The sequence below is a fragment of the Pyrgilauda ruficollis genome, unplaced genomic scaffold (assembly GCF_017590135.1).
Source record: "Pyrgilauda ruficollis isolate IOZ18807 unplaced genomic scaffold, ASM1759013v1 scaffold91, whole genome shotgun sequence".
In the NCBI taxonomy this organism is placed as follows: Eukaryota; Metazoa; Chordata; class Aves; order Passeriformes; family Passeridae; genus Pyrgilauda; species Pyrgilauda ruficollis.
The window spans coordinates 1,789,825-1,816,810 of record NW_024531155.1 but is presented as its reverse complement, the minus strand read 5'-3'; the positions used below and the strand labels follow the sequence as shown (position 1 = coordinate 1,816,810).

Here is a 26,986-nt window from a genome sequence, read left to right as displayed (position 1 = left end):
AATAACTTTGGTGTTGCCTTGGAAAAGAGAGGCGTGGACTCAAATGAGTTAAGTGTGCTTGTGGAACTGTCCACAGGGAACTTGGCTACAGGCGAGCTGCTGGTGAAACCCTGGGGCCCGCAGAGGACCTGAAATAGAACCCAGAGAAATTATTATAGAAGGCTCCTGTGGACTCTGAGACTGGTAGATTGGATTTGTAGTCTACAATGAAGTCTTGTGACATCAAGCAAGCAGCATAAACACAAATGATAAAACAAATGCTTTTATAGCGTAATTTCAAAGACTTTATCTGGCTGGATAAGACAGAATCCTTCTGTACATTTCTGTAATACCTCAGCATTGTTTTAGTGTGCATACAGCAAAAAGCATAAATAGGTTTTGTTTTTCATAAACTACAGAAGTGAGACTTAACACTGGAAGCAACATCAAGCAGATCTACTCTAGCTTTGCTTTGATTTGCTGGAATTATTACAGTCTCACTCCGTTAGGTTGAAGAACTAGGTTGGTGAGAGGGGAGAGACCCAGGATGTGTTGCTTGTTGCTGCTCATTTTCCATAGCTTAACCCACCCATCTGGCTACCTGAAGCTGGCACAAAACTCAAACAAGTGCATCTCCAAAGATGTATTTCTTACAGCTGCTGCTGTGTGTGCTACCTTGTTACTGCTTTCCACAGAGAGAATCTAAGGTTTTTATAAAACTTCAGCTATTTCAGTTTTATTTGTGTTTAATTTTCTCTTTTCGTCCTTTTGTATTCTACCTTATGTTTGGGGGGGGGGGGGGGGGGGGGGTTGTTGTTGTGGTAGTCATGTTTCTGTTGAAATGGAGTAAGATTTCTTCTTCTGTGCCAAAAATGACGTGTCTTGCAGTAATTTCTCCTGTGAAAATTAATCCTAGTCTTGGGCAACCTGCTGAGAAAATTGCCTTCACTTCTCACAGATTTGTTGTTCTGTGACAGCAGCTTCCTGAATTTTCTGGAACAGCTTAAGCTGCTGTTAAAGGGACTCTGCTGCCAAATATGTTATTTTACAGTAGTAATGAAACCTCAGACAATATTCCCTGTAATAAAATGGCCTTTAAAATCTGCAGCTATAGTTTATGAAGTCAGTCATTAAGTCATACTAAGCTCCATAGGATTTGAGATTTTATACAAATTATGTCTATAAAGGTTTCATTACAGTTATGTAAGTCCCTTTTTGTTGTATATTTCTGAAATGTTTTTGAGCTTAATAGAAAAATAGCACTAAGGAAAACCTAAATATATGCAAGTATTCCCACACTTGCATGTGAGAGAAATGTGAAGTCAAGGAAGGGATGGTTTCATCCCTAAAATACAGTTTGCTTTGAAGTGTTTGCACACACTTTAGCCTGATTTGTTATTGATTTAATTCAAAGCTTACAGGCAACAGTGCAAAGACTTACACTTGTAAGCTTTAGCTCAGACTCCACCTTTTCCCTTTTAAAATCACTAATACTTTTTGCATGAACTTTAAAAAGGAAATGAGCAAAACCCCAAATCCTTACAATTTCTTAACGTGAAAGAAATCAGAAGAAAAATCTTATGTTGACTACCTGCCTGCATCTTCTTTACTTGACACAATTTTGATAATTTTGTTAGCTTTTCATCCTTGTTTCCCCTGTGTAGTCTCTTCTCCAGTGGTTTGCAGGGTTTTTTTGATTGCAGCAGCTGCAACAGTGATGTCATCCCAGGTCCACCCAAGAGGCTGTTGATGCCAGAACTGAGAAAGTTGTGTTTTGGTAGAAGAGTAGTGTGCTGATGGAATCTTTGGGCTGGAAATGAAAGTGTGGTTTTATGCCTCAGGGAGCTGTTGTGGTTATTAGTTTCACCAGGATGTGTCTCAAAACCAAGTTGTTTTCTGTTGTTTCCAATCCATTTAGCTACAAGCAATTAAAATATCCCTGACTTATAGCTCAGGGAATACAAGGCCATGGACTAGGTTAGTGCACATGGGAAAATACCACGTTGTACATGGATTTGTGTGCTTTCTAGGGAATGGAAAATTTGCTGGTAGCAAAGCATACATTGATTGCATGACAGGTTTTCTTTGTCTTTTTCTAAAATAATCTAAAATACCCACTTCATAAAGATTTATAAATTATTATTTTCTAGTTATGGGTTATTTAGCTGTTATTTTCTAGCAAATATTGGGTACAATATAAGAGGCATTACAGATTTGTAAAATGAAAATAGTTGTAGGACTTATGTTCTGTGATATGGAACACTTAAATAGCCTTGGCAGAGAATCTGCTTGGTGTCTGGTGTTCCTCAAGATAGTGTGTGAAAGCCTTTATGAATTTTCATGTTTATGTATTTGTGTCAGTCAACAATATGGTTTGAGCTTCAAGCTTTGGCAGCCTCTTTCAATACATGGCAGAACATTATTGCATCCATCATCAGGATTAGTAGAGGCTTGGTTAAAATATGCCTTGTCTCTTGTTGGCTGGGTCATTTTGGAAACGTGCCCTGTGTGTGTCCATCTTGCATCTGTCTGTAGCACAGAGAGGATGGACTTTTAACTGCACAAAAATACAGGTGGGAAGTTGCTTTGGAGAGTAAATTGGCTTGCTATCGCTAGCGTGACTTGTGTGCAAGGAGAAGGCATCTAATATGCAAGATCTCCTCCTGCTCTGACTGGCTGAGCACAGATGGGTGAAGTGAGGACAGGGTGGTAGATTGCAGTCTGATTTTTGTCCTGCCTGTTGTTTCAAATTAAGCCTTCACGCAATGAAGTATGCAGTTTTGTGGTCTTCATTGCATTCAAGTGGCAATGACTGTGCAGTTGACATGAGAAAATTAATTTAAAACTACATATTCCTATTCAAATATATTAAAGCATAGTGTTAAGTGGGAAGCAGCTGAAAATGTGATTGGTTTGTTTGTTTGAGTTTTGAGAGCTGGCAACCTTCTCTGCTGATAGTGTAGGGGCAAAGCTCTCATTAGGAAACAAAGAAAACCTGACAGGAGAATGAAGGGCATGGAACTCATAATTGGCTTTTCTCGTTGTTGCTGCACCACTTGCTTGGGTTTTGTTGGTGCTAAAAACTCAGTCTGAGATCAGGCAAAGAGCAATAGCTGGCTTGCTTGAGCTGTACACACGCACATTTCAGTTTTAATTAGGAGGAGATATCAGGCAATGCACTCGTGCTGTAGCTGTCCCTCTCCTACACTGCCTGGGTACCTGCAGCACCAATTTCACTTAAGATGGAGAAACAAGGGCCTTGTTTGTGCGCAGGATGTCAGGGGGCATCTCCAAATGGGCTGTGACAGCAGAGGCTTGCAAATAGCAAGGATAAGCAGTGGGGTGGAAATTACTGAGATGAGAAGGAACAGAAAGGTCTGTGACACCTTAACGCTTGCCTGAGAGGCAGCCTGTATCCGTTCCAATTAATGCCTGCTCCAGACCTCCGGTCCTCGCCCTTGCACACTCTGTGTGCTCTGAGTGCACACTCTGTGTGCTCTGACTGCCCCTGGCCTTGTCTGAGCCCACACATCTCAGCAGTGTCACACGGTGGCTTCTGAAATAATGCATGGCAATCCCTCTCTGAGAGGCGATTTTTTTGACATCTTGCTTGAAACTACTCTGGCACAGCCTCCTGATGAGGCAAGCTATTTAAAGACCAGGGAGAAAGCTCCAGCCCCCTTCTTGCACACATGAGAGCCATACGGTCCTTCAGCTCCACTTGGCACATGTGACAGAGTGGGATGAAAATGTGTGCTGTAATTTTTAATGGAATATCTTTTAAAAAAAGAAACAACCTTAGAAGCTCTCTAACCCCATCTTCATTATGAAAAAAAAACCCCTCAAAACAACCACTGCTTATTCTTTGTAGTATCTATGGCCCACATAGATCACAGCCAGTGGGGTGTTTCTTTTGTGTGCCTGGTGGTTCCTTAGGCAGCTTAGTTTGGGTTTGGTTCTTAGTTTATTATCCTGATTTCCCCATTCATTCCCTAACGGAGCAGTGTGAGGCTCAGGGTGTGAGCAGAGCTATGTGTTCATGACAGTGTGTGGATTTTGGAATTGCTCATGAGGAGAGGACATGGAAGTATTTCTGAGAGTTTCCTCACACACTTGCTATGCAGTGTGAATTGAGTGCCTGCACAGATTTTAAATTGTTTTCTAAATTAAGAGCTCCCTCTCTTCTTTTGTGGGTATGTGCACCTGTGCATTTCTGCATGCCTGTTGTAGTAAAGACAGACTTAATTCCTCAAGTAACTTCTATGGCTTCTTATGTTTGTGTAGATGCTTGACATTATTTTGGCCTGAAGTCCTTTACCGTTCATGATCAAAGTAGTAATGAATCCTTCAGAGGCTGTTTTCCTTTTTTTACTTTTAAATCAGTATTCTTATTAATATTATTAGTAATTAAATTAGTATTATTGCTGCGGGAACTAGCTGTTAGAGAAGCACAGCATCAGTTTGGATGGGAACACTGGCTCTAAAACACCATACCAAACCCAGCAAGCCAGAATTTCTGGATGTCCCATGATTGTGCTTGACCATGACCATCGCATTTTGTAAGCGATGTTTGGAGGGGCCTGTGTTATTCCCAAACTGAAAGAGTGTGAACGTGGCATAAGGAAATCCAAGCTGGAGGTTGTACAGATGTCAGTGTCAGAAAGCAAATATGCACCAGGCTTAACTGGAGTTGTCTGTCTGCACGTTACAGTGTTCCCAGGAAAGGCTGTAAAAGAGCTAGCAGGGATAGACAGCAATGTGGAATATTTGGTCTCCCACACCCACAGTCCTCAGTGGAGCTGAGCTCCTTTCAGGAATTTCTTTGGCTTTATAGCTTTGTAGCTCTTCCTGCAGCAGCATTGTATTTCTCCTTTCCCTTATACTCTTCTCTTAAAGCTGACAAGGACATCCCTTGCTGCTGGGTGGTAGTTGTGGTTTAATGGTGGTTTAGTGGTTTAACAAGATGAAACACAGCCAAGCTGTGACTTGAAGGAAAAAAAAAAAAAACAACTAAACAAAAGGGGCAAAAATACTCAGGATGCAGTAAAGCCCAGCTCCTTCAGGCACTGGATGGCTTTGTAAAAGATGAAATGTCCTCAGTCACTGGAGCTGAGATGGAGGGAAAGGTGGTTTGGGGCACAGGGACAGTCACAGTCCTACCTGAGAGCAGAACCCCTGTGCAGTCAGCTGACTCTGACAGTTTTGGTGTGTTTTGGACCCTGTGCTTGTTCCAAACAATCTGTGATTGTAATCTCTAGAGCAATCATTTCACCATGTATTTGATAACGGTGTCCTAAAAAACCCAGCAAAAACAGAGGTCCTTATGCTGCCGATGCAGATTTGTGTGGTGCTTGTTCAGTGTTGTGTGTTTGTTTTCCTTTAAATTTTGTGCCATGAGGAAGAAAGTAGTTTCTGGTGAGCCCCTGGACCTGTGAAGAACCAGTCACTGAACCCTTGGGGGTTATGATAAATCCTCCTGACAATTGAACTAGAAATACTTTGTGAATGTAAACCTGTATCAATGTCAAAGTCTTTTTAGGCTTATCTGAAAGAACTCCAGGAAGGGGGATGTGGGTTGTTTGGCAAGGATAGGAGAGGTCCAGACTGGCTGTTACAGATATTCTCTTATTTTCAGGTTAATTGCATTCCACTTTTGTCATCACTTACCACCTCATAAAACTTAAGTTTCTGAAATGGGTGAAGTAGACTGACTTTGGTTGGTTGCATTCAATCCATTCTAGAGAGAGTTTTGAAATACTTTGTCCAGGCAGGATCTTAATTTCTTACCAGTTTCGTGGGAAGTTTATTTCTGTGGTGTTATTATGGGATATGTCAGGAGTTTCTGAAGCATTTTGCACAGGAGGATGCAAGTGAATGTGTCTGCTGCTCACCACTTACTGAATTAAGAAGTAAATTAGGCTGAGATACTAGGTTAAGCTGCTGAGAATAAAAAGAGGAAGAGGGGTGCCTTTTTTGGCACCATGAGTTATGAAGCATTCCATTCTCTTGCCATGTGGTAGTTCCTTGCAGTTTGCCGTCCCTGTCCCCTCCTCCTGTCTGCTATGGGACACATCTGCAGGCCTTGCTTTCATTTGTGTGACTAATCTGGCCATGCCTCAGCTTTCATTTGCTTGGGTGTGTAAGGTCAGAAGCAGCTCTCCCTGTGTGATTTTTTGAAGAAATTCAAGGCTTTGTCAAATGAGCACTGCTTCAATGAGAGCTTTATGTAGACTCAGACAAATGAGGTTGCAAGGGAAAGGCATTCCTCGTCTTCTCCTTCCAATGTAAATAGTGCAGCATGTGGAAAACAGATGAGTGGACTTCCTGTGAAAGGGCCAAGGATGCAGTTTTGGACTTTATTGAAGTGTTTGCTTGCACTGCTCTTTACTTTACTTTTTTCTGGGGAAGATCCTTCTGGTTGGGCACTGTAGCTCACTGTCCACTTAGTGAATGTGAATAAATTCTTCCTGGCCTTTCCCTTTCAGCAATTATTCTGATGACTGAACACTTCCATAGAATTTCTTGTTTATAGACAAGAAACTGACCATTTTGCTCTTTACAACTACTCAGTTCTTTGGTTGCTTTCTGTTTCAGCCTCCTTTAATGATATCACTTAAGAAAGGACATGTAAATGACAGATACTTTTAAAGCATGTGCCTTGTTAGTAGATGAGGAGCTGATTTGTGGAAGAGAAGTGGTGTTCCCCATGGCTGGGGCACATCAGTGTATGCACACATACACTCTGAAAAGGAAGACGTTAGAAGACCCTTGCCATTAAAATTTGGGACTGGGCTTTTATAGTATCAAGTGATTGATTGTCAGATCTCTTCAGGCCAGCTGTGTCATCTCAGCAGCTTTAGATAAGTTATTGGTAGTATCAGTAGAATGTTTGTTCCTTTATCAGGTGCTTTACCAGGTCTACCACATCTTTATCTCACTATCAGGATGTTTAACTTTGGGATTGATGAGTCAGACTGGTTTCAGCTTTATTCAACACCAAAAGCCTGGCGATGCTCCCTTTTCCATTTATCACCAGTAGCTTTGCAAATACCATTTGCCACTGGTGGCATTGAGTAGTTTTACCCCATTCCAGGCAGAGCATCCTGGTGGAATCTCCAGTCACCTCTGCCCAGGACTTGAAAGAAAGAGGCATTTTCGAAGTGCATTATTAACTACCCTTCTGATGGGAATTTTAATCCTTACTAGCATTTTGTTACTAGTGGGCTTCCATGAAAATTATTGAGCTGTTGGTAAGCAAATGTTCACTGAGTGCATGCCTTTCTCATGTCAGTTGGAAAAAATCCCAAACTAACTCATGCTGCTTCTCTCTTTCTTTTTACAGCAAACCAACCCCATTGATGTGCAGTCCATTGAAGAAATTTTGAGGGTAGGTACTCTTAAATAGTAGATCTCTGTCTTTGCTTAGATTTTGCATGCCTTAAGGTAATGGTTGGGGGAAAAATACCTCTCTGCTTCTGTTCACTCAGCAGATGTAGCTGTCACTAGTTTTGGGATGTGCTGAGGAGAAGTAAAGATAAGAGTCAGCCTCAAATACAGCTGGAGTTGTAAGATCAGTCTTTCTATCAGAACATAAGTATAATACAGTCTGGTGCAATTTAAGACTGACAAGTCATCCAAGACAGCCAGAACTACTTCTGCATCAAGTCAGGGGTTTGCCATTCCCATGTGCCCTTCATCCAAAGGCTCTGGACAAGCTGCCTCGTGTCTGTGCTGCCAGCCCCAGCAGCGTGGCCCTGAGCAGGAAGACACCTGTGTCCTTCCCACCTGCCTGTGCACAGCACTGCTGCTGGGCTGCTGCTCCCTCACTGTAATTCCAGGCTGCTCGTGCAGACCAAAGCCGTGTCTGATGCTGTAACCTTGTGCCAGAACTGCTTCTGTGAGCAGCACAGGCTCCAAGTGGCTGTGGCTGAGTCCCTGTTATCCCTTTCCTGTGCACAGTGTGGAAAATGCCCTGGGATTCCCAAGCCAGTGGTGCTGATCTTGAGGAGCGGGTTCCTTGATGTCAAATGCTATTCTGAGATGCTGAAGTCCTGGTGGAACAGTTTGGTTTCTGCAACTCACTTCCCTTGCTGTTGCTTGAGGTTACAAAATCCTGATGCCTCAATAGCTCTCCAGAAGCTGCTTTTGGGGCAGTGTTTTAGCTGGAGGAGAGCTACACACAGGTGCCCACTGGGTACTCTGGTTGTGCTGGTTGGGGTTGCAGCACAAGGATTCCTCCTAGAAGTCTGGCATCTTTCTGTGTTTCACCAGGCATATCCTGTGTTCTTGCCTGTAATGCATATCACTATGCATTTGTAGCATACCATGCATTTTGTAGCAAACATGGGGAAACATGCCCAAATGCATGAAGAGGTAGATCCAAATGAATCTCTGTGCCTATCAGCAGAACTCCTGATAGCTGCTTCTCTCAATCTCTTTCCAGGAAATGACCCGCTCTTGGCCACCTCCCCTGACAGCTCTTAATACACCTACTAAAGCAGAACCTTCCAAATTTCCATTCCCAGCAAAGGTAGGATGCCCTCTTTCTGCCAGGACTTTTGATAAACTAGAAGACAGCTTTCTGGTCTTGTATGTGTTTCCGTCTGATTTTGTCCCCCTTCTATAAATAAGGGCTGTTAGGGGGTATTACCTTTAGAAATAGTCAGATAAATTAAAGCACGATGGTGGTGAATAAAAAGGGCTTCATCAACATTTGTTGTAATTGTGGTCTTCAAATACAGCTACTTTTCTTAGACATTTTAAGTATCTCTGCTGAAGCACAAAGTATGTTTTATCTTTTTGTCAACAGAAATATTTGCTGACTGTGTTAAACAGACATGTTTGGCAGATCTTAAATTTAAACAATATTTCTTCAAGAATGCACATACCCCTAATGTGGTAACAACCAGTTCTTGGTGACAGTAGCACATTTCTGTCCATGCTATGTCTGGCCAGCTTGGACTATTGGACGCTTTGACAAGCTAGTTGAAATGTTTATTACAGTAAAGTGACACATGGAAAACAAATTGTCAGTACGCAGTTCTTAAGAGAGAGCTCATTTATCTTATTCTCAATTTGCACTTTGTCCTTTTTTTCTAGGAATTGCAACCTGAAGGATCTGTAGCAAAGGATCAGAGTAAGTAGATAGCCAAAGGAAACACACACAATATGTTTATTGACAGATAGTTTTGTGTGTTGTGTGTTATACATGACATGTCAATTGATTGACATTGATGAAGAGGTGTGATTTCCTGTGCTTTGTTGAACAGTGATGAATTTAGAAATGGCATAAGAGATGGTGTATGTTCATTACGTAGACATTAAGGCAGCTGTTCATCAGAGTATTTCATCATGGTATTTCATGAGGAAACCCCATTTGGAATGATGAATAATCTGCTGACAATTATGTTCTAGAAGAAAGTGATAAGTGTAATCTGGTGCTCAGAGAACATAGGATATAATAGGCTACAAAAGAAGCAAATAAACCAAACCTATTCATTTTTGATTTCCAGAGCACTATGGACCGCCTTCAGAAATGTTGCCAGGTTCTCAGTCAAGAACATCGTAAGTAACCAGACCCTGTTCACATCTCTACTGTGCAGTTAATTAAAGAACCAGGAAAGAACTAAATGTTGGGTTACTCGATGTTCTGAAGATTAAGGTTTTATCAGTCTGATTTTTCTTAGAAAACTTCCAATGCAGGGAATTTTCACCAACAGAAACATTATTGTTTCATGATGGAACCATAGAATCATTTAGGTTGGAAAAGACTTTTAAGATCATCCAGTCCAACTCTTAACCTGACAATGCCAAGTGTACTTGTCATGATTACAATGACTGTGTTAAAACCAAAACTGAAGAAAAATCCCAACTATTAATGCACCAGATAAAAAGTATTTTGTTCTTTTCATCTGTGGCTATTTAACATCACAGATTTGTGCTCTTCAACCTGCATCCAACTGACATAAATTAAAAAAGGTCCAAACTGAATGTGACTGATCCTGGATATTGTTTTGAAGCCTGGGAGGGCTAGTAAAGCTACACCTACAAGAACTATAAAAAACAGGGCTGAAAAAAAAAAAAAAAAAAAAAAAGGGGGGAAATTTTAAAAAAAAAAAAAAAAAAAAAAAAAAAAAAAAAGGTAGATAAAATAACTTGGTGCTGTCCTTGTAGGTGAAAGTGGTTATCTGTTAATTAGGTTAATTACAGAAGTTGCTTGAAAGCAGTTTTGTGTGGGCTGACATTAATCTTTAAGGATTAATTGGCCAAATGCAGCATTGCTAGGTTCTGAGCCCTCAGTAACAAACAGAAATCTTTCCATGTCTGGAAGGTTCTGGGGTCCATGTGCAAGGCACTTGCTGAACCATTAAATTTAAATGTCTGTCAGTTCATTTGATACATAAAGATCTTGTTACTTCATGATATGTTCTTCCATGGAAGGCTGCAAAGTACAGACTACAATGCTTACTCCACTTGTTTGCCTTTTCCTTATCACAAATCATTTAATTAAAAACCAAAGAAAACTGGGCTAGTCACAAGTAAGAGCAAAACCACGTCTCCATCTTGGTTGAGGTTGTATAATTTTTCACTCAGGCTCTGTAGGGTCTGTTAAACATCCCTTTTCCTGCTGTTCCAGCATAATGCAGAGGAGCCCTCACGGGGAGTGTGGAATAGTGTCTTGCTGTGCAGTCAACTGCTCCCTTAATCTCTTCCTTATTTTGCTTCACTTTCAACCACCCCAGTTTGTTCCTCCTTAATGACATCTGAAAATTTTCATTGCACTACTGAAACTAGTAGTTCCAACTACTCCAGGCTGTGCCTTCCTCCCCAGCTCCCTATGACCATCATCATTATTTCAGTTCACAGCGCTTGTAAAAATCCTTTAGCCCTTTAGTCAGTTTTCAAGGCAGCAGAGAGAGAAGAGACTTTTCCTGCAGACAGGAATTGGAAGAGACTCTTTCCTTAGCCCACGAGGCTAGAATTGTAAATTTGGCACAGTATGGAGCTCTGTCCATAGGTATGATCCCCTCTCTGCTCAGTGTCCTTGCTGGGCACTTCAGAGCCACTGTTCATCTGCAAGGGATGTGTGAGCCCATGGTCAGCAAAGGCATTGGAAGCAGGAGGAGCAGGGTGGCCTGGGTTTGTGTCTGAGTGAAGTTTGCCTGAGGACTTGTTCTACATCTTTCCCTTGAAGTGACACATCCCTTCTTTTCTGTGTTTGTTTTCTCTGGTACAACAGGCCTGCCTTTCTGTGCTGTTCAAAGCGCACGTGACTGTCTGAAAATTCAGCTGCCTGGAGTAGCTTGTGTTGCAAAGTGTAGCTGGCTGAAAACAAACAGTGATTGTGCTGGTTAATTAGAAGATGAAATCCCAGGGCATCTGTGTGCCCAAATTAAGCATTCAGCTTTTCAGAGCATGCAGGGATTTCCCAGATGGATTTCATTCTTGAATGCAGCCCTGAAGTTTGCACCTGGCAGTGCTGGAATGGAAGCAGCCCTTCTTTGAAAACAAGACATGCCAGCTCATTCTTGGTGATGCATCTTTAACCTGGCTAGCAGAGAGGGACCAGCCTGTGCTTTCAGTGAGGTTGTTTGGCAAGTGATAATAATTTTAGTGCTGCTCCTCTCACTGAAAGAACTCTTTTTAAATAGCTTTAGGGAGATTAATGGTATGTACATAAGCTGCCAATGAACAGGTCCTGCAAATGAAACCTTGGCATCTATTATTCCTGAGCTAACTGGAGCATTAAAATTATTAAGGCAGATTTTATTTTCTTTAACTAGGCTATTTAACAATTTGTCAAAACCTTGTTTTGGGGAAACTGGCTTTGTCTACCCTTGCTGAAGTATGACTTGAAGTTTTAGTGGTCTTCCTTGAACCCATATAAGTCGTTGCAGTGTTCTTTTATGCTGATGTATTTTATTTACCAGCAGCTCAGGTGGAAAAGGTAGTCCTTTTTATTACAAACAGTTAAATCAGATTTAAAGAGATCTAGGTAGTGTCTTTGCATGTCCCTGTCCACAGCAGGGGTTTGAAACTAAATGATCTCTAAGGTCTCTTCCAACCCAAACCATTCTGTGATTCTGTGATTATCCTCTTACCTCCAAATGAAATAAGTCTTTAGTCCACAATTCTTAAAGCAGAACAAAACCGAACCAAAAAACCAAACAACACCCCAAAACCAAACTTAAAACCTTTCAGCATGTTTTAGCATCCCTGAAAGTTTCTTCACTACCATCTTTGAGGGGACTCCTTCCCCTTAGGAGTTGTAAAAGAAAATAAAAAGGATTCATTGAAATACCAGTAGATGCTTAGCCAGACTGCCCAGAAGTGTGGAGAGTGCCTGTACTGTCACTGTTCTTTTTTCATTTCTGTGCCGCATCTGTCTGGCAGTGAGCTTGGGCTCTGGCCCCCAGGCAGAGCTGGCTCTTGTAGAATTGCTGCAGGCTCTTTGCCTTCCGTAGGAAATTTGGAGCTCTCCTTTTCCAAGGTGGTGTCTCATAGTGCTTCCCTTCAGTGTTTACTCTAAATGAAGAGGCAAGAGGTGATTTCCAGCGAGAAGCTGTGTGAGGAAATGAGGCAGTGGAAGGTAGATCACAGGGGAATGACAGTCAAAATGAACAAAGAAAGCACTGACTTTTTCCTAATTTCTCCCCCTTTTCCAGGGTGATGTGGTTCACTGGGGATCGTTTATAGTTGTTTTCTTGCTATAAAACATGTTGTCATGAGGGGTCAGAGTCCTATTTTTCTTTTTTGGCTGCAAAAAACATTTCTCACAGAAAGCCCTTGGCTTGAAATGAGCTTGAAATAAGCAGAGTTTTTTTTTCATGATTGATTAAAATCTCTGTCTCAGCTCCCAAGCTTTTGATCCCATTTTTGGAAGGACACTTGAATAATCATCTGGGTTGAGGAGTCAGTTGCCAGCTAGTTCAAGATTTGAATAACTGTACTTTTGAATAGCCAGGTTTTATCTGCCTATTTTTTCAACTCCTTTGGGATGCCTGCACAATTGCCAGAGAGGGGGATAACGATCTGGGAGAACTTTGGGTCCCACTCCTTCCCTTCCAGCATTTGAATTAAAAATTGCAAGCAGTAGTTACCACCTGCAGCCACAGGAATAAATGATGCTTTTGGAAATGTTTGTGGGCAGCCAGCTCTCTTCTCTAGCAATAGTGAAACAGAGCTTGTGCCTCTCCACTTGTAAACTGCTCTGGGTACCTGAACTGCTTGACAGTACTGCTGAAGATGTGCAGGAGAATGGAGTTCCTTGAGTAGAGAAGGGAGATAGGCTTGACCTTGGCACTGACTTACACATGTGTGATAGGAGACTTGAGCAGCAAAATGAGAACCCCTGGACAGAAGAAATATTTGCAGCCTCTGAGAGCAGAGTTTGTGAACATGCACATCTCCTGGTGCTCCTGATGCTTTCTGTCCCTTGGGGAGCTTAATGCAGGCTGACAGCATGAGAGTCTCTTACTGTACCAGTAAAAAAAAAACAAAAACAAAACCCAAAAAAACCCCTAAAACATTTTAACCATTCATTTCAGGTAATGATAGGTTTAGTAGATTGAGCATGCCAGATGTTCAGAAAGGATGGGGGAGGTTGGGAGGTTGTCTTGCTTTGGCAAATACAAACCAAATCTTTATCGCTGCCTGCTGCTTCAAAATGTGTCTGCCTTGGCTGATATTTATCTTCTGGTTGTCTTTCAGAATGCTCCAGGACGACCTGCAGCTCAGTGATAGTGAAGAGAGTGGTGACGATCAAGTCGGTTTTAGCTGTTTTTTACACTAGGCACACAGACTTCCCTTTAAACATCACCACTTGTTGCATTGTTCTGAGTTCTGAGCTAACCTTTCCTCCCCCTCTCCTCTTTGTCTTTGTGAACAAAACAGGTTGTTGAAAAGTCACCTTCTTCACTTGCTCCTCCAAGGTACAGGTTTGTTCCCAAATACTAGCTAGACCACATAAGGAGAAAAACAAAGCTGATTTTTATATGTGGGGTAGGAGGGTAAGGGTTCCTGGTTTCTCTTGTAGCTACAGACTTTGGTTTCTGGCTGCTCTTGAAAGTCAGCTTTAGCTGTGTGGAGTTTTCCGGAAAGCTCCACTTAGAAATGCTGGACCTTGCCCATGAACCAGAGCTGTATTTCCTCAACTGCTTCTTTCTCTTCTCCTCCTCCCCTCCACCAGTGTGTCTGTAGATCACACTGCAGCTAATGGGATTTTCAGCTGTAGTGGCCATGGGTGAGATGTGAGTCCAGTTTTAGCTCAGAAGGAAGCCCAGAACAGCCAAGTGGGTTAAGAACAGGAAAGGGTTAGGAAGACTCATTGAGGCTGTTTCAGCTCCTCTTGATAAGGAAGCTGATTGTAAGCAGTTCCTGCCATGTATTGTTAGTCAGAGGCAATATTCAAGGTAGACTGAAGAGCCATATGCCAGCATTTGAGGAAGAAAGATGGAAAAGCTCAAAATTTTTCGTATATGAGAGCACTGACATAGATTTTTTTGGCTTGATATGTATATTCTTCAAGCAGAAGAGTGGTCTACAAAATCAGCCTTGCAGAGGAGCACACCAATACTTGGCATGATCTGTGTCTCTGCAAACTCTTAAAATAGGAGTGTTCTCATGATACTGGTCTTGGATCAGCAAGGAGCTTGCCTCCGACTCATACAAATGTGTTGATACTGATGTGGGAAATCAAAGTAGAAAAAATAAATTAAAATATCTACATTTTAATTTTGTAAGCCTATTTCAAAAAGAAAAACACCGTTTTTCAGAAAAGTACTGGGCAGTTTCAGTACTTTTTAAACTTTGGTTTGCAAAACGCAGCTCCACATTGTAGCAGTGGCATCCTGCTACATATTTGACTGGGTTGGAGTTGAAGGTTTTATTATTTCCAGCAATTTTGTATTGTGGTGCATTATTTTTTGAGTATGCCAATGTATTTCTCTGGCCTTCTCACCTCCGTGCCAAAATAATGGGGTTTCAGTTTTGGTTTTTTTTTGAATAAAACTGTCAATGTAATAAGTAAGTAACCTTCAACCATGCTGCTTTCTAATTTTATCTCATGGTGGCCTTGCAGTTCCTTACAGTCCCAGCCCAAGAGCGTGGCATCAGCACATTCCAGCAGCTCAGAGTCAGGGAGCACCAGTGACTCAGACAGCTCCTCAGACTCGGAGACAGAGAGCCACTCGAGTGACAGTGACACCAGCGACCCTCCCAGAGCACCAGCACCTGAGGTGAATGCACAGGAAAGGCAGAGGCTGCTTACACAGCCCCTTGCCTCACTCCGCTGTCTCAATGCGTCAGGGCAGGAGACTGGAACACTCTCATTGATCAGGTGTCCCCTTGACAGCTTTGCTGCATCATTCAACTTTTCTTGCCCTTTGCTTCCATTCTGGAGTTTGTCAACCTTAGTTACCCTTACTACCAGGCTAATTAGACTTTCAGATACCCAACCTGGAAGTGCTCTGCAATGTCCTTTGGCACAGTTGTCTAGCTCTCCTGGAGGAAGCTGTGCCTTCACTGGGGAGACAAGAGAAGGCACAGAGGGAAAGCACAGCTGGGCTGTGTTGTGCCCACCTCTGCCTGTGCAGGATTTCTGGGTGCCTTTATGGGCAGTGTCAGGGTGAGACCAGTTTCCTGATAATTTAAGAGGAGCAGCTGCCTCCCTGCAGCTCCTGTGTCTGAGTGACAGATTCAGCTTCTCCCAGGTTGCAGCTGAAGGGATCAGACCTGCAGGAAGGGCTGGAATATGCTTAGTCTTTCTGCTGTTGAATTTGGCTTGGATAATGCTGCACTGGCATTTCTGAGGCTTTTATTGGAGAAAGCAGACAAACAGAACTTGGTGCCTTAAGCTTTCATAATTGTGAGACCGTGCATTTTTAAAAAAATCTGTTGCAGAAGTGCTCATGTCCCATGCTTTCAAACAGTTCTTCAGCTTGCAAAACATTCTCAGGCCACTGGGAAGTAGATGGCTGTGTCTGCAGACCACAGCTGATGCAAAACAATCCACTGGCAGTTTGAGGTCCTCTTACAAAGCCCCTTGTAATTCAATTTTCCTACCCTCAGCTCTGGCTCTCTTTCTTTTCACCTTAGAAGTGCATGAACAGGGAGAAGCCAAAAACAAGCTTTCAGACAGCCTATCTTTCTATCTCACTCTTATGCTTTTTGCCCTGCAGCAGTTCAGTTACAAACTGTGCCCACTGCAATGTGGTGTCTTTGAAGGAAGATGTTATACATCTCCTCTTTTACTAAATTCTGCCTGGTTTATCCTGGAAATACTAATGAAGTCCTAGCTACTTGACATTGACCTTTTTGTCCTTTTTTTTATTCAGCCAACTGTTCATGCATGATGCTCTGGAGTAAGTTAGCGCACATGACCTGTTTGTTTATAATCAGTTCTCCACATGCAAAAGCTAACGCTGTGAGACTTCTAGGCAACAGTCCCTGGGCTCTGGTAAGCTGTGCTAGGATGAAAACAGCCCATAAAGGCATCAGGTTTGAATCCTCCCTTTCTCTTTTTGTCTGCAGCCCGAGCCACCAACTTCTAATAAGTGGCAGCTGGACAACTGGCTGACCAAGGTGAACCCACCAGCAGTGCCAACAGAGAGCCCCAGTGACATTGCCCAAGGGGGTGGATGTGAGGAGGTCAAGAAGCAGGAGCAGGGCATCAGCAGCAATTCCTCCCAGCAGCACGCTGAGCTGAGGGAGCCTCCTCACAAGAGCCAGGTGGCCAGGGCTCCCCAGGAGGCTCCTCCGACCAAACGCAGCTTCCAGAGGGCTCCTGCGCACGCTGAGCAGCCCTCGCCCAGGCAGACTGTGGGCATCAAAAGGCCCAGCAAGCCCCTGGTGCACGAGGGGCCCAGGAGTGGCCTGAAGATGGAGAGTGAGCCTGGTCCTTTGGAGGTCGCAGATCAGTCTTTCAGGGACAAGCCAAAAGTCAAAAAAACTGTGAAGACAAAATCCAATGACAGAAAAGACCCAAAACCAGGACTTCAAGAGCCCTCTGAGAAAAAAAAGGACAAGGGCTCCTACCAGGCCAAGGCCAAACCTTTCTTGGAGCCCAGGCTCATGGGAGATGCCCAGGCACGCGATGGCCAGGGCACAGCTCCCATCAGGACCAGCAGCCACAGGCCTCAGGATTTGCACAAGGAGAAATTGCCCTTGCCTCTCGGAGAGAAGTTGCTCTCACCAGTGAGGGATCCCCCAACCCGTGAGCACCTCGTGGTGAAAATAGATCTCTGTCACCTGGAAAAAGTCCCTCAGCCCCCCAGGAAAAATGGGCACCAGAGGAAAGCAGAGACCAAGGACCTTCCTGATGTGAGGAAGCAAGACTTGAAGAGGAAAGCCACGGGTACTCCTGAGGACTCCCTTGCAAAGAAGAAGGTGAGAGGTAGAGTGGGAGGTGGGTTTGTACACGGACTAATGTGATGTTTGAAAAGCCTATGTAGACTTGCCATTTTATAGGTTGGGATTAGAGCCGTTATCCTTCTGTAAAGCTATTGCCAAGGAGAATGTGAATCAAAACTGTCTGCAGATGTTTCTTGTTGGTCACAAATCCCCTCCTGAGCAAATGAAAAGCCCTGTAAGCTGTCTAATGTGTTTTAGTATTTTAGAATATATTTTTGCTCTGTTTTCTTGAAATCCTGGTTTTCTCAGACAATAAAACCAGTTGTAAAGGTGGCTTTCCCTTGAATTACAAGACAGCCCTTTATTTAACTGAGGTGATTGTTGCTCATAAGTGTTTTTTGAAAAGTTGACTCCCAAAGGAGACTATGAATATACCTCCAGCCAGCTGGGTCAACTGCACAAAGAGTTGGCTGCAGACCTTGTGGGGAATGAGTATTCCCTCTGGATGTTTCAGTCCCTGGGTCCCCTTTTGGTCCTCACAGAGCAGATGGCTCAGCATGGATGGGTGAATAACCTTGGCTTGGTTTTCATTTAATTTTATGAATTTCCTACAGTTGTGAGGGAGAATTGAGAAGAGCAGGAAAATCATGAAGAAACGTGTGAGACCTCAGAAATTCCTGCTCTTACAGAGCAATGGGACAAAGGGAGACAGGCAGTCAGTCTAAGAGACACAGGAGAGGAGCTATTTGATGTTAGAAATATCTTCTCTTGCAATCTCAGTGCCTGACTGCAGGGAAACCCCCCTGAGAGCCTCACAGTCAGTTCTGTCAGTGCATCGGGGGCTCAGGTCTCACGGCAGCCAGCTGGGTCAGGTACAGCTGTCAGACATTCTTTGGTGGCAGTGTGGAACCTGGAACACAGTGTAAGGATGTGATCTCAGTGCTGGAGCCTTGTTCTGAGCACCCTGCCAGAGACAGTCTCTGTGTCACAGCACACCCCTGTGAGTGGCACAAAGCTGGCTGTGTCCCAGGCGTGAGAAGAACTCTTCTCCCAGGCTGGGAGAAGAACTCACTGGGAGCATGCCGGCAGAGAAGGACCGGGAGGTTCTGCTGGATGAGAGGCTGGACACGACCCAGCAGTGTGTGCTTGCAACCCAAAAGCCAAACATGTCCTGGGCTGCATCCAAAGATGTGTGATCAGGAGGCTGAGGAAGGGTAATGTACCCCTCTCCTCCTCTCCGGTGACGCCCCACCTGCAGTGCTGCATCAGCTCTGGGGTCCCCAGGTTACCAGTGCTTTAAAATTTCACCTGTATCAGCATGTTGGTGATAAAAACCAAACCCCCTGCACATCTGGAGTACCTGTGTGGAGTATCTCACATGAAAGTGCCTTGCTTTTGATTATTGTTCGTAGCAACAGGCTTAACAGTTCCATCCCTGCCACTGCAAAACAATTAATCTATCCAAGCAAAATTAGATAAAATATCATTTTAGGTTACTGGTCTATGAGCTTTCAGTCTGTATCTTCTGTGCTGTGGGTTTGCAATTAGTTGGTTCTGATAAGGTATCTTTTCTTCTTTTTTTAACCAGACTCAATCAAACTTAGCTGTGTTGGTCTGTGTTTTATGTGAACTTTGAAAAGCTCAGTGATTTTATGTTTCCTTTTTTTTTTTTTTTTGTCTTCCTATTAGAGGGGAGAGAAGGAGGAGACTGATAAGAAGAAAATGAAATCTGAAAAAAAACCCAAATCATTGCAGTCTTCAGCTAAAGAAGACTCCAGTAAATTGAAGTGAGTACGCAGTGGTGGAATGGCAGAAGGATGTATAAATCCAAGTCTTTCCTAAACAGCTAAGATCAAGGAACTGTGTCTCTGTCCTTATACTCATGAGTTTGCTTCTTACATAATGTTCCTTCTGAAACCTAATCTACAGCAGATTTGCCTTTACATCCTGGAAGCAACCAGTCCAGAAAGCACCTCTGTAGGTGTGGGTGGGTTAGGGCAGTGAGCATTTCCCTTCTCCACTAAAGTCATCCTGTTGTCTTTGTCTTGTTTTCATAAATGATCCAATGGACACAAAACCAATGTGCCTTTTGAGTCCTGACTGTCTGGAATTTCAGGTGGTCTTTGTGACCAGGAATTCCTCCTTTTTCCAGTGCAGCATTTGCAGTGCCTCTGGTAGCTCTGCTGGAGCTTCCCCTGTAATTTACATACCAGAGCACTGCCAGCATTCTGGCTAGCCCTTTGCTCCAGTGAGTGCTTCCAAGAGCATGTTTCCAACTGGGCAGTGTTCCCAAGAGGGGAGACTCATGCCTCAGTCATGGGCTACTGCATTCAATTCCTGCTTGCTCGTGGCTTGAATTTGAGGTGCTGGCTTGGATTGGTATGTAGTGTTGAGGTTTGTGTCCTGACAATAGGGGTAAACTGCTTTTCTGGAGAGAAAACACTAACACACTCTGGAAGCACTGAGGAATTGGGACTACCATTTAGTTGGGTGAAGGGATATTTGAACTGTGGTAGTCATGGAAGAGCTTTAATTCTGGGGCTCATTCCTCCCTTTTTCTCAGTGAAAATGGGCACCTGTTTTAGTCATGTTCTGGCTTTTGGACTGGGAAGAATAGGATGCGTTTTTGGGAAGAGAGTGCACTTAGGCGGGTCAGGTGATGGTTCTGTGCTCTAAAAAAACATCAGCTGTGCCAAGGTGGAGAAGCTTGGGAGCATGTGTGTGATGTGAGTGGGGACCAAACCATGGGAAAAGTGTGTGGTGGAAGAGGGGAGAGGATTGTCCCACGCACAATAGAATGAGGCAGGATGTGCACCGTCACACCTCAGTCTCCTCACTGGGTTAAACTTTTGTTTCTTCCTCTTCTGATGTTGCAGTCCACAAGCTGGGATTCCCTGCTCAGTGTTTTCTTGAAAACTTTGAGAAACTGAATAAAAATATGTAAATGAGCAGTGGTGAAACGAAGTTTAGAACTATTTGGTGCTACTTAGGGCTGCTCATCCTAACTTCAAATGACCAGAAATCTAATGTTAGTAAATGTGATAATCTCTGCCATTTAAAAGCATAGCATTTAAGTCTCTCTCAGCTTTGTGAGTGTTGTCTAGTTGATCTAGCAAGTCTTAAAGGAGGAGCTCAGCTTAATACTATCAAAGCACATAGAGGATCAAGGGTCAGGATGAGTATCTCTGACCACAAAAAATACCATCTACTAAAAGGGGGAGAGGCAGGCAATGCTGCAGTTCATTTGCCTTGTTGGGTGATTTGTCCCAGGGATTTTAATCGCTATAATCACCTCCTTCACTGAGTGAAAAGGGGTTGTACTGGATGCATGCTTTTTTTGCAACGTCCTGATGTTCTGATTACAAGTGTTTGCTCCAAGGACAAGTTCTGAGACTTATTCCTACTTGAAAAGCAGCTTACTTGTATGTTGATAGTAGGTGAAGGTTTGCTGTCTAAATCACAATGCTCCTGAAGTTTCCTTTCACTTTTGGTGAATTCTTTGTATTAACAAGTCATCTCACACTTAAAGGGGAGTTTAAACAGAATTGGCACATGATGTAACTAAGTTTGTAAAAAATCCCCACAATGCATGTACACCATGTTCATGAATTTGCTTCCCATCTCCAGAGCATCAAAAGCTTCATCTGAAACCCAGAAGAAAGATGTGCTCCCACCACTGCCATCCATGTCTGCTGCACAACCTGCCCCAAAGTCAGCCAAGATGTCCCAAAAGAGACCCAGAAATGAGACTGATGAGCTGCAGGCCATGGACAACCCTGCCAAGAACAAGAGCAACCACAAGGATCCTTTGTTTGCCAAGCACAGGAGAGTGGAGGGAAATCATATGGAACTGTCAAAGGGTATCAAAGTAGGTATCCAGGATAACTGGTGGGATGTTTGCTCCAATATGGGTGCTATGTGGTTCTCTTCAGAAACATACTCTGTAAACTCCAAAGGCATGACAGTCATGTTTATGCTAATTACCATTTCAGATTGTAGGCAACTGCTAATACAATACTGGTGTATTGGTGTTAAAATAAGTGTGCTTACAAAAAGAAAGAGGGGATTGCTTAAAAATAAGAAAACAAGCAACCTGTGACGTTGACTACAACCCAGGTGTAAGCTTTTATAGTTTGTTTACAAAATGGTTCATGATTCTTGCAGCTGATTATTTGCATTTCTGGGTTACAAAATTTGATTACGTGGCTGTTTACTGGAGGCTCGGGCGTGTGGTCAGGGATGTTGCTCTGTGTGTGTTAAGCCAGACTGTGGACACTCTATTAGCTGGCTCTAACTGCTTGCTTTTTCCTTTTCCCTGTAGTTAGTAATGGGGAATCAGCAGTTGTTGTGTGGTTAAGGTGGAAATAAGTGTGAATAGATCTTATCATTCTGCCTTGGCTAGAGGACATGAAAACTGTGCTGCTTGCAGCCTCACTGCTCTCTTAGTCATTGTGCAAGGAAATTCTGCTGCTGAATTTCTCTGAGCTTGAGAGACGTTTGAGTGGTGTTAGGCATGACAAGCAGTCAGGTGAGAAGCAAGCAGGGGTTGCTGGGGAAGAGAGCCTGGAGAATAGACTATGCCTGGGGCAAATAAACATTTTCGCTTTGGAATTGGTTTAGGCATATTTCTCTAACCAGCTTTATCTCTGCCCATTTTCAGGGATCTGCAGGTGATGTCACAAAGCCTTTCCCAGTGCCTTCTATGCCAAATGGTACCTCTAAGCCAAGGAGACCTCTGCTCAAGTTTGAAAAGTAAGTTTTTGTTTGACACCCCTCATCTTTACTTTCTGAAGGCATGAGGCAGGGCTGGCCATGAGGCCACCCTGGCTTCTGCTTTTTCATGAGCACTTCTTTGGGAGGAAAGAGTGGGGGGAGAGATGTGTGAGATCTGCCCTGTACTGCCTTCTCATGCCACCAACTGCAAAGTAAAGGTTTACAAGAAAGCAAAGTTTTATGACAGTTTTGGTTTGAGGGAAGCTACACTGGAAACTAGGGACCTCTCTTGTAAGCAAGTAACTTGAATACAAGTTTTGGTCTCAGATAAGTGTATGGTTGCTGCCAAATTTACTTTGTTTCAATTAACATTTATTTATGGATCTGTAGTTCAGGAATGATAGATGACATAACTACTGTCTTTCCTTGGAAATGAGGAATTTAACTTGTTCCCATAGAAGCGCAACCTCTGGTGGTTTTTTTATTTCTAAATGTAAATTTTCAATATTATTCCAACATATGTTTTTTTAAGAAATCAATCAACCTGTAGCATCCTCTAGATAAGAAAGTAAAACTCATAATTATCCTACCCTTTTTCATCTGTTTTTCCTCTATGTCCCCAATTTAGGCAACATTCAAAGGAATACTACATTGAACAGGCCCAGAGGCTGAAGCACAAAGCCGATGCAATGGTAAGTCTTGACCTTGTGCTGGGAATGCTGACCAGCTCCTGCACTCAGCCCTGGTACCTGTGTGTGTGGGAATGAGGTTCACTGGCTACCATGGCTTCCATACTCCATACATGGAGTGTGTTCAGTCATGTGTTGGGAGGCTGTCTTTATTTGCCAGATGTTCAGATGTTTCTCTTGGATGCAAACACATCTAGAAAATGGGATTCAGAACTGGCATTGTCAAGGGCTTTGCTAAGAGCTATGAAAGCATCCTTGGAAAACAGATGGAACAGTTAGTTTTAAAACAGTTTAAAAAGTCAGGATCCTGGCAGTTATTGAGTTGCTGGTGACCAAGACTTGGAAGTGGCCTTGACAGATCTGATTTTTTCTGCTCTGTGCAGTTTAACAGTGTGCACAAGTGAACATATTGGTTTGCTAATTATGGCAGATAATTATCTCAGATCATGTCCGTTTGCTACTTTCTGTTTACCTGTGAAAATGAAGTGAGGGAATGCTGCAGTGGGAAATCCCCCTGTGAGGCAAGCCTCCAAGACCAGACAACAGTATCAAAAAAATAAGTGAAGATAATAAATTACTCAAGGACACCATTGAGGAAAGAGAGACAAATGGAGCAGACAAAGCTGAAGACTGGGATCACATTAAGGGTTCTGCTGAGAACCCTTTGAGTTTCACCCAGAGGCCAGACTGAAGTCTTTTTCTTTCTTCAAATGCTGCTTAACTAGGAAGAAAAGAGAATTCAAGTATGCTTGAGAGAAGTGTGTTTGATCTTAGTTAAAAAGTGAGAATTTTCTTCCTAATAGACTGACAAGACTGGAAAGGCCTTTCAGTACCTGGAGGCTGCCCTTCTATTCATTGAATACGGGATTGCCTTGGAATCAGATGTGCCGGAACCCAAATCAGCTTACAGCATATTCAGTGACACCATAGTTCTCATCAAGTAAGTGACATTCAGAGGGTGACAGTTTGGCATGTTTGGAGGGGAGGGTATTTTGACACACCGTCCTCTGCTCAAGATCTTACAACGTTCCTTGTGCCAGGACTAAGGACTTGGGGCAGGTTTCCTGACTTTCCAGCTGTTTTTAAGATAATGGCATGCATTTCATTAATTGGGGGCTTCAGAGTGCTCTGGTGGCTGACAAGGTCCTGTTTATTTTGTTTCCCTAGATTCATTATGACTTTGAAACCATTTGCAGACTCCTCAGTCTCTTCACACGGAAAAATCTTTGCTGTGTTACGGTGAGCAACTGTGCTTCTGTTCCTTTGTGCATTGCTTTGAAACTGAGGGAAAGGTTCATTGCTTCAAGGGGGGAAGGAATGAGCTAAATGGGAGTTACAGTTATGCAAGGGAAAAAAAAAAAACAATATAAAGGAACAGAAAAAAACCACAATATAAAAACCAGAATGAATTGAAACATCTCTAAAATAAGCTGGGAGATCACAAGGGACCACATGTAGAAGGCACAGGCTTTAAAATTTGATCTGGTAACTTGAGAGCACATAAGGGCTTTCACCTAAGGTGAAAGAATGTGATTTGACTGCCCATGTTTGAGCTGTGTAAGTGAAACTGTAGCTGAACATGGATGAGGCACTTCTGGATGGGGACTTACTCAGCCTTTGGCACTTCTGAGAGCCTGGGCACCTGTTTGTATGAAAGACCAGAGAAGGTCCTTCCTTGTTTGTTTCTTTCCCTTGTGATTTTTTTTTTCACAAAGTCTCTTTTTATCATGATCAGAAGGAGGAGAAGTTTTGAGCTTTCCTGACCTTCCAGTAGAGTTGAGTGTGCCTGCCTCCATCCCTCAAGGCTGATGGGGGCTGGGCACAAACACTGACATTCGGGTGTGTTTCTGTCCACAGCATGCGCTGCCAGTCCATTCTGCACATGGCAATGTTTGGTTACAAAAAGGACACTGCAATGAGGTATTCCAGACTCCTGAATGACCACTTCAAGGTAGGGCACAGGTATCACTAAGGTGCCAGCTGGATGGCTGTGGTAGTTACTGATGTCAGCTGAACAATCCAAAACTAACTAGACTTTTATTCCTTGCTGCAGAGTAATTTCAGAGCACCTTCTCCAGGTGTTGCAAGGTAAGATTTAAAAATTTCTTGTCATGTGTCTGTGTTTCAATGACAATGAGTAAGAGCTGTTCTGTGGTCATTTCATGTGGCAGACAGGAAATGAAAGATTCTTTTGTCTTTCAAAATCTGTGGCCGAGAGAAGGTTGTTTGGACTTAGACAGTGGTGCTGATTCCAGTTACATTTTTTTGGCCACCTTGCACAGGGTAGTTCATTGAGAAGTAAGTCTCCTCTTGAGAGCAGTGGTGGAAGCCCTGTCATACCAGTGACTAAAATTAGGTTGGTTGAAGTGGTGGGGGTGTGATGAGCCAGGCTGTGTCTGGAAGGCAGCCGGCTGACCACATTTATCTGCCCTGGGGCTATAAATAAATGTGTGTAGGCTGACCTGGGTGCTCTAAGGAGCTGCCAAAAGCTCCAGCCTCCTCAGGAGGGGAGCTTCAGTGTGCCTGATTTGGAAGGCATTAGGGAAAACACTTGGGTAATCTGGTGAAGACTTTCACAAGTAGTGTAGATTTTGGAGGACAGATGAGTGGCCCTTTTCAGTGTCTGGTCCCACATTTTCTCTTGTTGAGTAGAGTCCTTTTAAATCACTTCCAAAAACTTGGTCTTGCCCTCAAAGTACAACTGCTTGTGCTGTAGGTAAGCACATCTCAGTTTTCTGCAGTTCATTCCATGCTGCAGGCCCGGGTGACACCGGATAGTTCCTGGCATGAGGCAGCCTTGTGGAAAGATGTTTAGCTCTGAAGCTGAATGTTCATGATGGTGTTTCTTTTCTTCTGCAGAAGCACAGGCTTGCCTTCTCCTCTTTCTCCAATACCCTCTCCTGCTGGATCTGTGAGTTCTCAGCTGGGATCAAATGATAGCAATGGCGTTGGCCACAGCAGCATTGGCAACAGCACTGGCTCTACTGTCACTGTCTCCTCCCATATCTCCAGTGTCACCTCTTCCTATGTCAACATCACCTCCTATATCCTCCATGCATATGAAATTTGGGAAAAGGCTGATGCACTGGCCAGAAAGAATAAAGGTAAGTTTTTCCCCTTTGTCTTTTCTGTCTCGTGTCATGGTTATTTGTGTATTTGCTTCAATCCCGACACTCAGTGCAGCAAGCACCATACCTAAATTTCAAAGCGTGAAATATGTTGACTGTCTCTGCCAGGGCACATTGGCACAGATACTTGATGGTGATATACTGATGAGTGTTCCCATTAAAAGGTTTTCATGGCATCCTCAAATGTCCAAGAGCTAAGGGGTGAGGGTGTGGAGTGCAGGAAACCAGCCAACTTGCTTCGTGGTAACACAAGAAATGTAAAGGGTTTGGGTTTTTTCTGTGTCTCCCTTTGGGGCACTGAGCTTTTCTGAGTTGGTTCATTTTGTTTAAGAGTATCATTTTGGCCTGTAGCCTTGTGTTTTAGCTTTTGTTAAATTTCCAGGTCATTTTGTCTTGAAAATGGTGAATCTGGCTTTTCTGCCTAACAGAGAAGCTGAGCAGCACTTGAATTTGAGTCCTTGCTGGGCATGTGCCCAGTATTTGCCAGCAGCAATTAATAGAATTGCTGCAACTTTTTTATTTTACAGTTTTGTTGTTTAAAATGTTGTATTGTCCTTTGGTTCAAGCAGTGGTGAGTACACAAAAGCCACAGGGTGGGTGCAGTCCAGCCTGTGACCTTGTCATCCCACATGGCCTCAGCAATGTCATTTTCCATACAACACAAAGATTTGTGAGCCAGTGTGGGTGAAGAGATGCATTGCCATGACCTATTGGCAAACTTGCAAAAGAAAATAAGCACAGTGTGCCTGGCTGGATTGTTGGAAGGCTGTAAAAATCCTCACACTAATGAGGCAGTTGCTGAAAATCAAAAGGCTTTCCAAGTCACCTTTGAATAAAAAACTGGTTGTTGGCTGTCCTCTGAGCAAATCCATGCCTGCAGCAGTAGTTCATGTGTGGCATTTTCGATTCTGTCCTCAAAAGGCTGATAAAAGACTGTCACATAGAAGCAGTGGATGGTGCTAATAAGCCAGAGGAGTGAGTCATGGAGGAAAATGTGTGGGAGGGCAGCCTGAGTACAGCCTTGCATCAGTCAAGACTAAATTCAAAATGTGCTCTGTTGGCTGGTCCTGACGTAGGGAGATGATGACTGGGGTACTAAATACTCTGTAGGGAGAGGATCTGTGCAGG

General features: G+C 43.3%; 1 protein-coding gene across 6 annotated transcripts in view; it reads left to right on the top strand.

The window, feature by feature from the left end:
* The window catches only part of AFF1 (AF4/FMR2 family member 1), a 76,375-nt gene that overhangs the window by 35,565 nt on the left and 13,824 nt on the right, over positions 1 to 26,986 (top strand). For all 6 annotated transcript variants that reach the window (XM_041489209.1, XM_041489207.1, XM_041489206.1 and 3 more), the window contains exons 4-20: positions 7,322 to 7,366; positions 8,423 to 8,509; positions 9,079 to 9,115; positions 9,492 to 9,543; positions 13,690 to 13,744; positions 13,873 to 13,910; positions 15,059 to 15,215; positions 16,510 to 17,364; positions 19,018 to 19,115; positions 20,956 to 21,196; positions 21,989 to 22,080; positions 22,670 to 22,733; positions 23,534 to 23,670; positions 23,898 to 23,969; positions 24,588 to 24,681; positions 24,784 to 24,818; positions 25,590 to 25,834. In XM_041489209.1, coding sequence (XP_041345143.1) covers positions 7,322 to 7,366; positions 8,423 to 8,509; positions 9,079 to 9,115; positions 9,492 to 9,543; positions 13,690 to 13,744; positions 13,873 to 13,910; positions 15,059 to 15,215; positions 16,510 to 17,364; positions 19,018 to 19,115; positions 20,956 to 21,196; positions 21,989 to 22,080; positions 22,670 to 22,733; positions 23,534 to 23,670; positions 23,898 to 23,969; positions 24,588 to 24,681; positions 24,784 to 24,818; positions 25,590 to 25,834 — 2,404 coding nt within the window. The remainder of the gene's footprint in view (positions 1 to 7,321; positions 7,367 to 8,422; positions 8,510 to 9,078; positions 9,116 to 9,491; positions 9,544 to 13,689; positions 13,745 to 13,872; positions 13,911 to 15,058; positions 15,216 to 16,509; positions 17,365 to 19,017; positions 19,116 to 20,955; positions 21,197 to 21,988; positions 22,081 to 22,669; positions 22,734 to 23,533; positions 23,671 to 23,897; positions 23,970 to 24,587; positions 24,682 to 24,783; positions 24,819 to 25,589; positions 25,835 to 26,986) is intronic.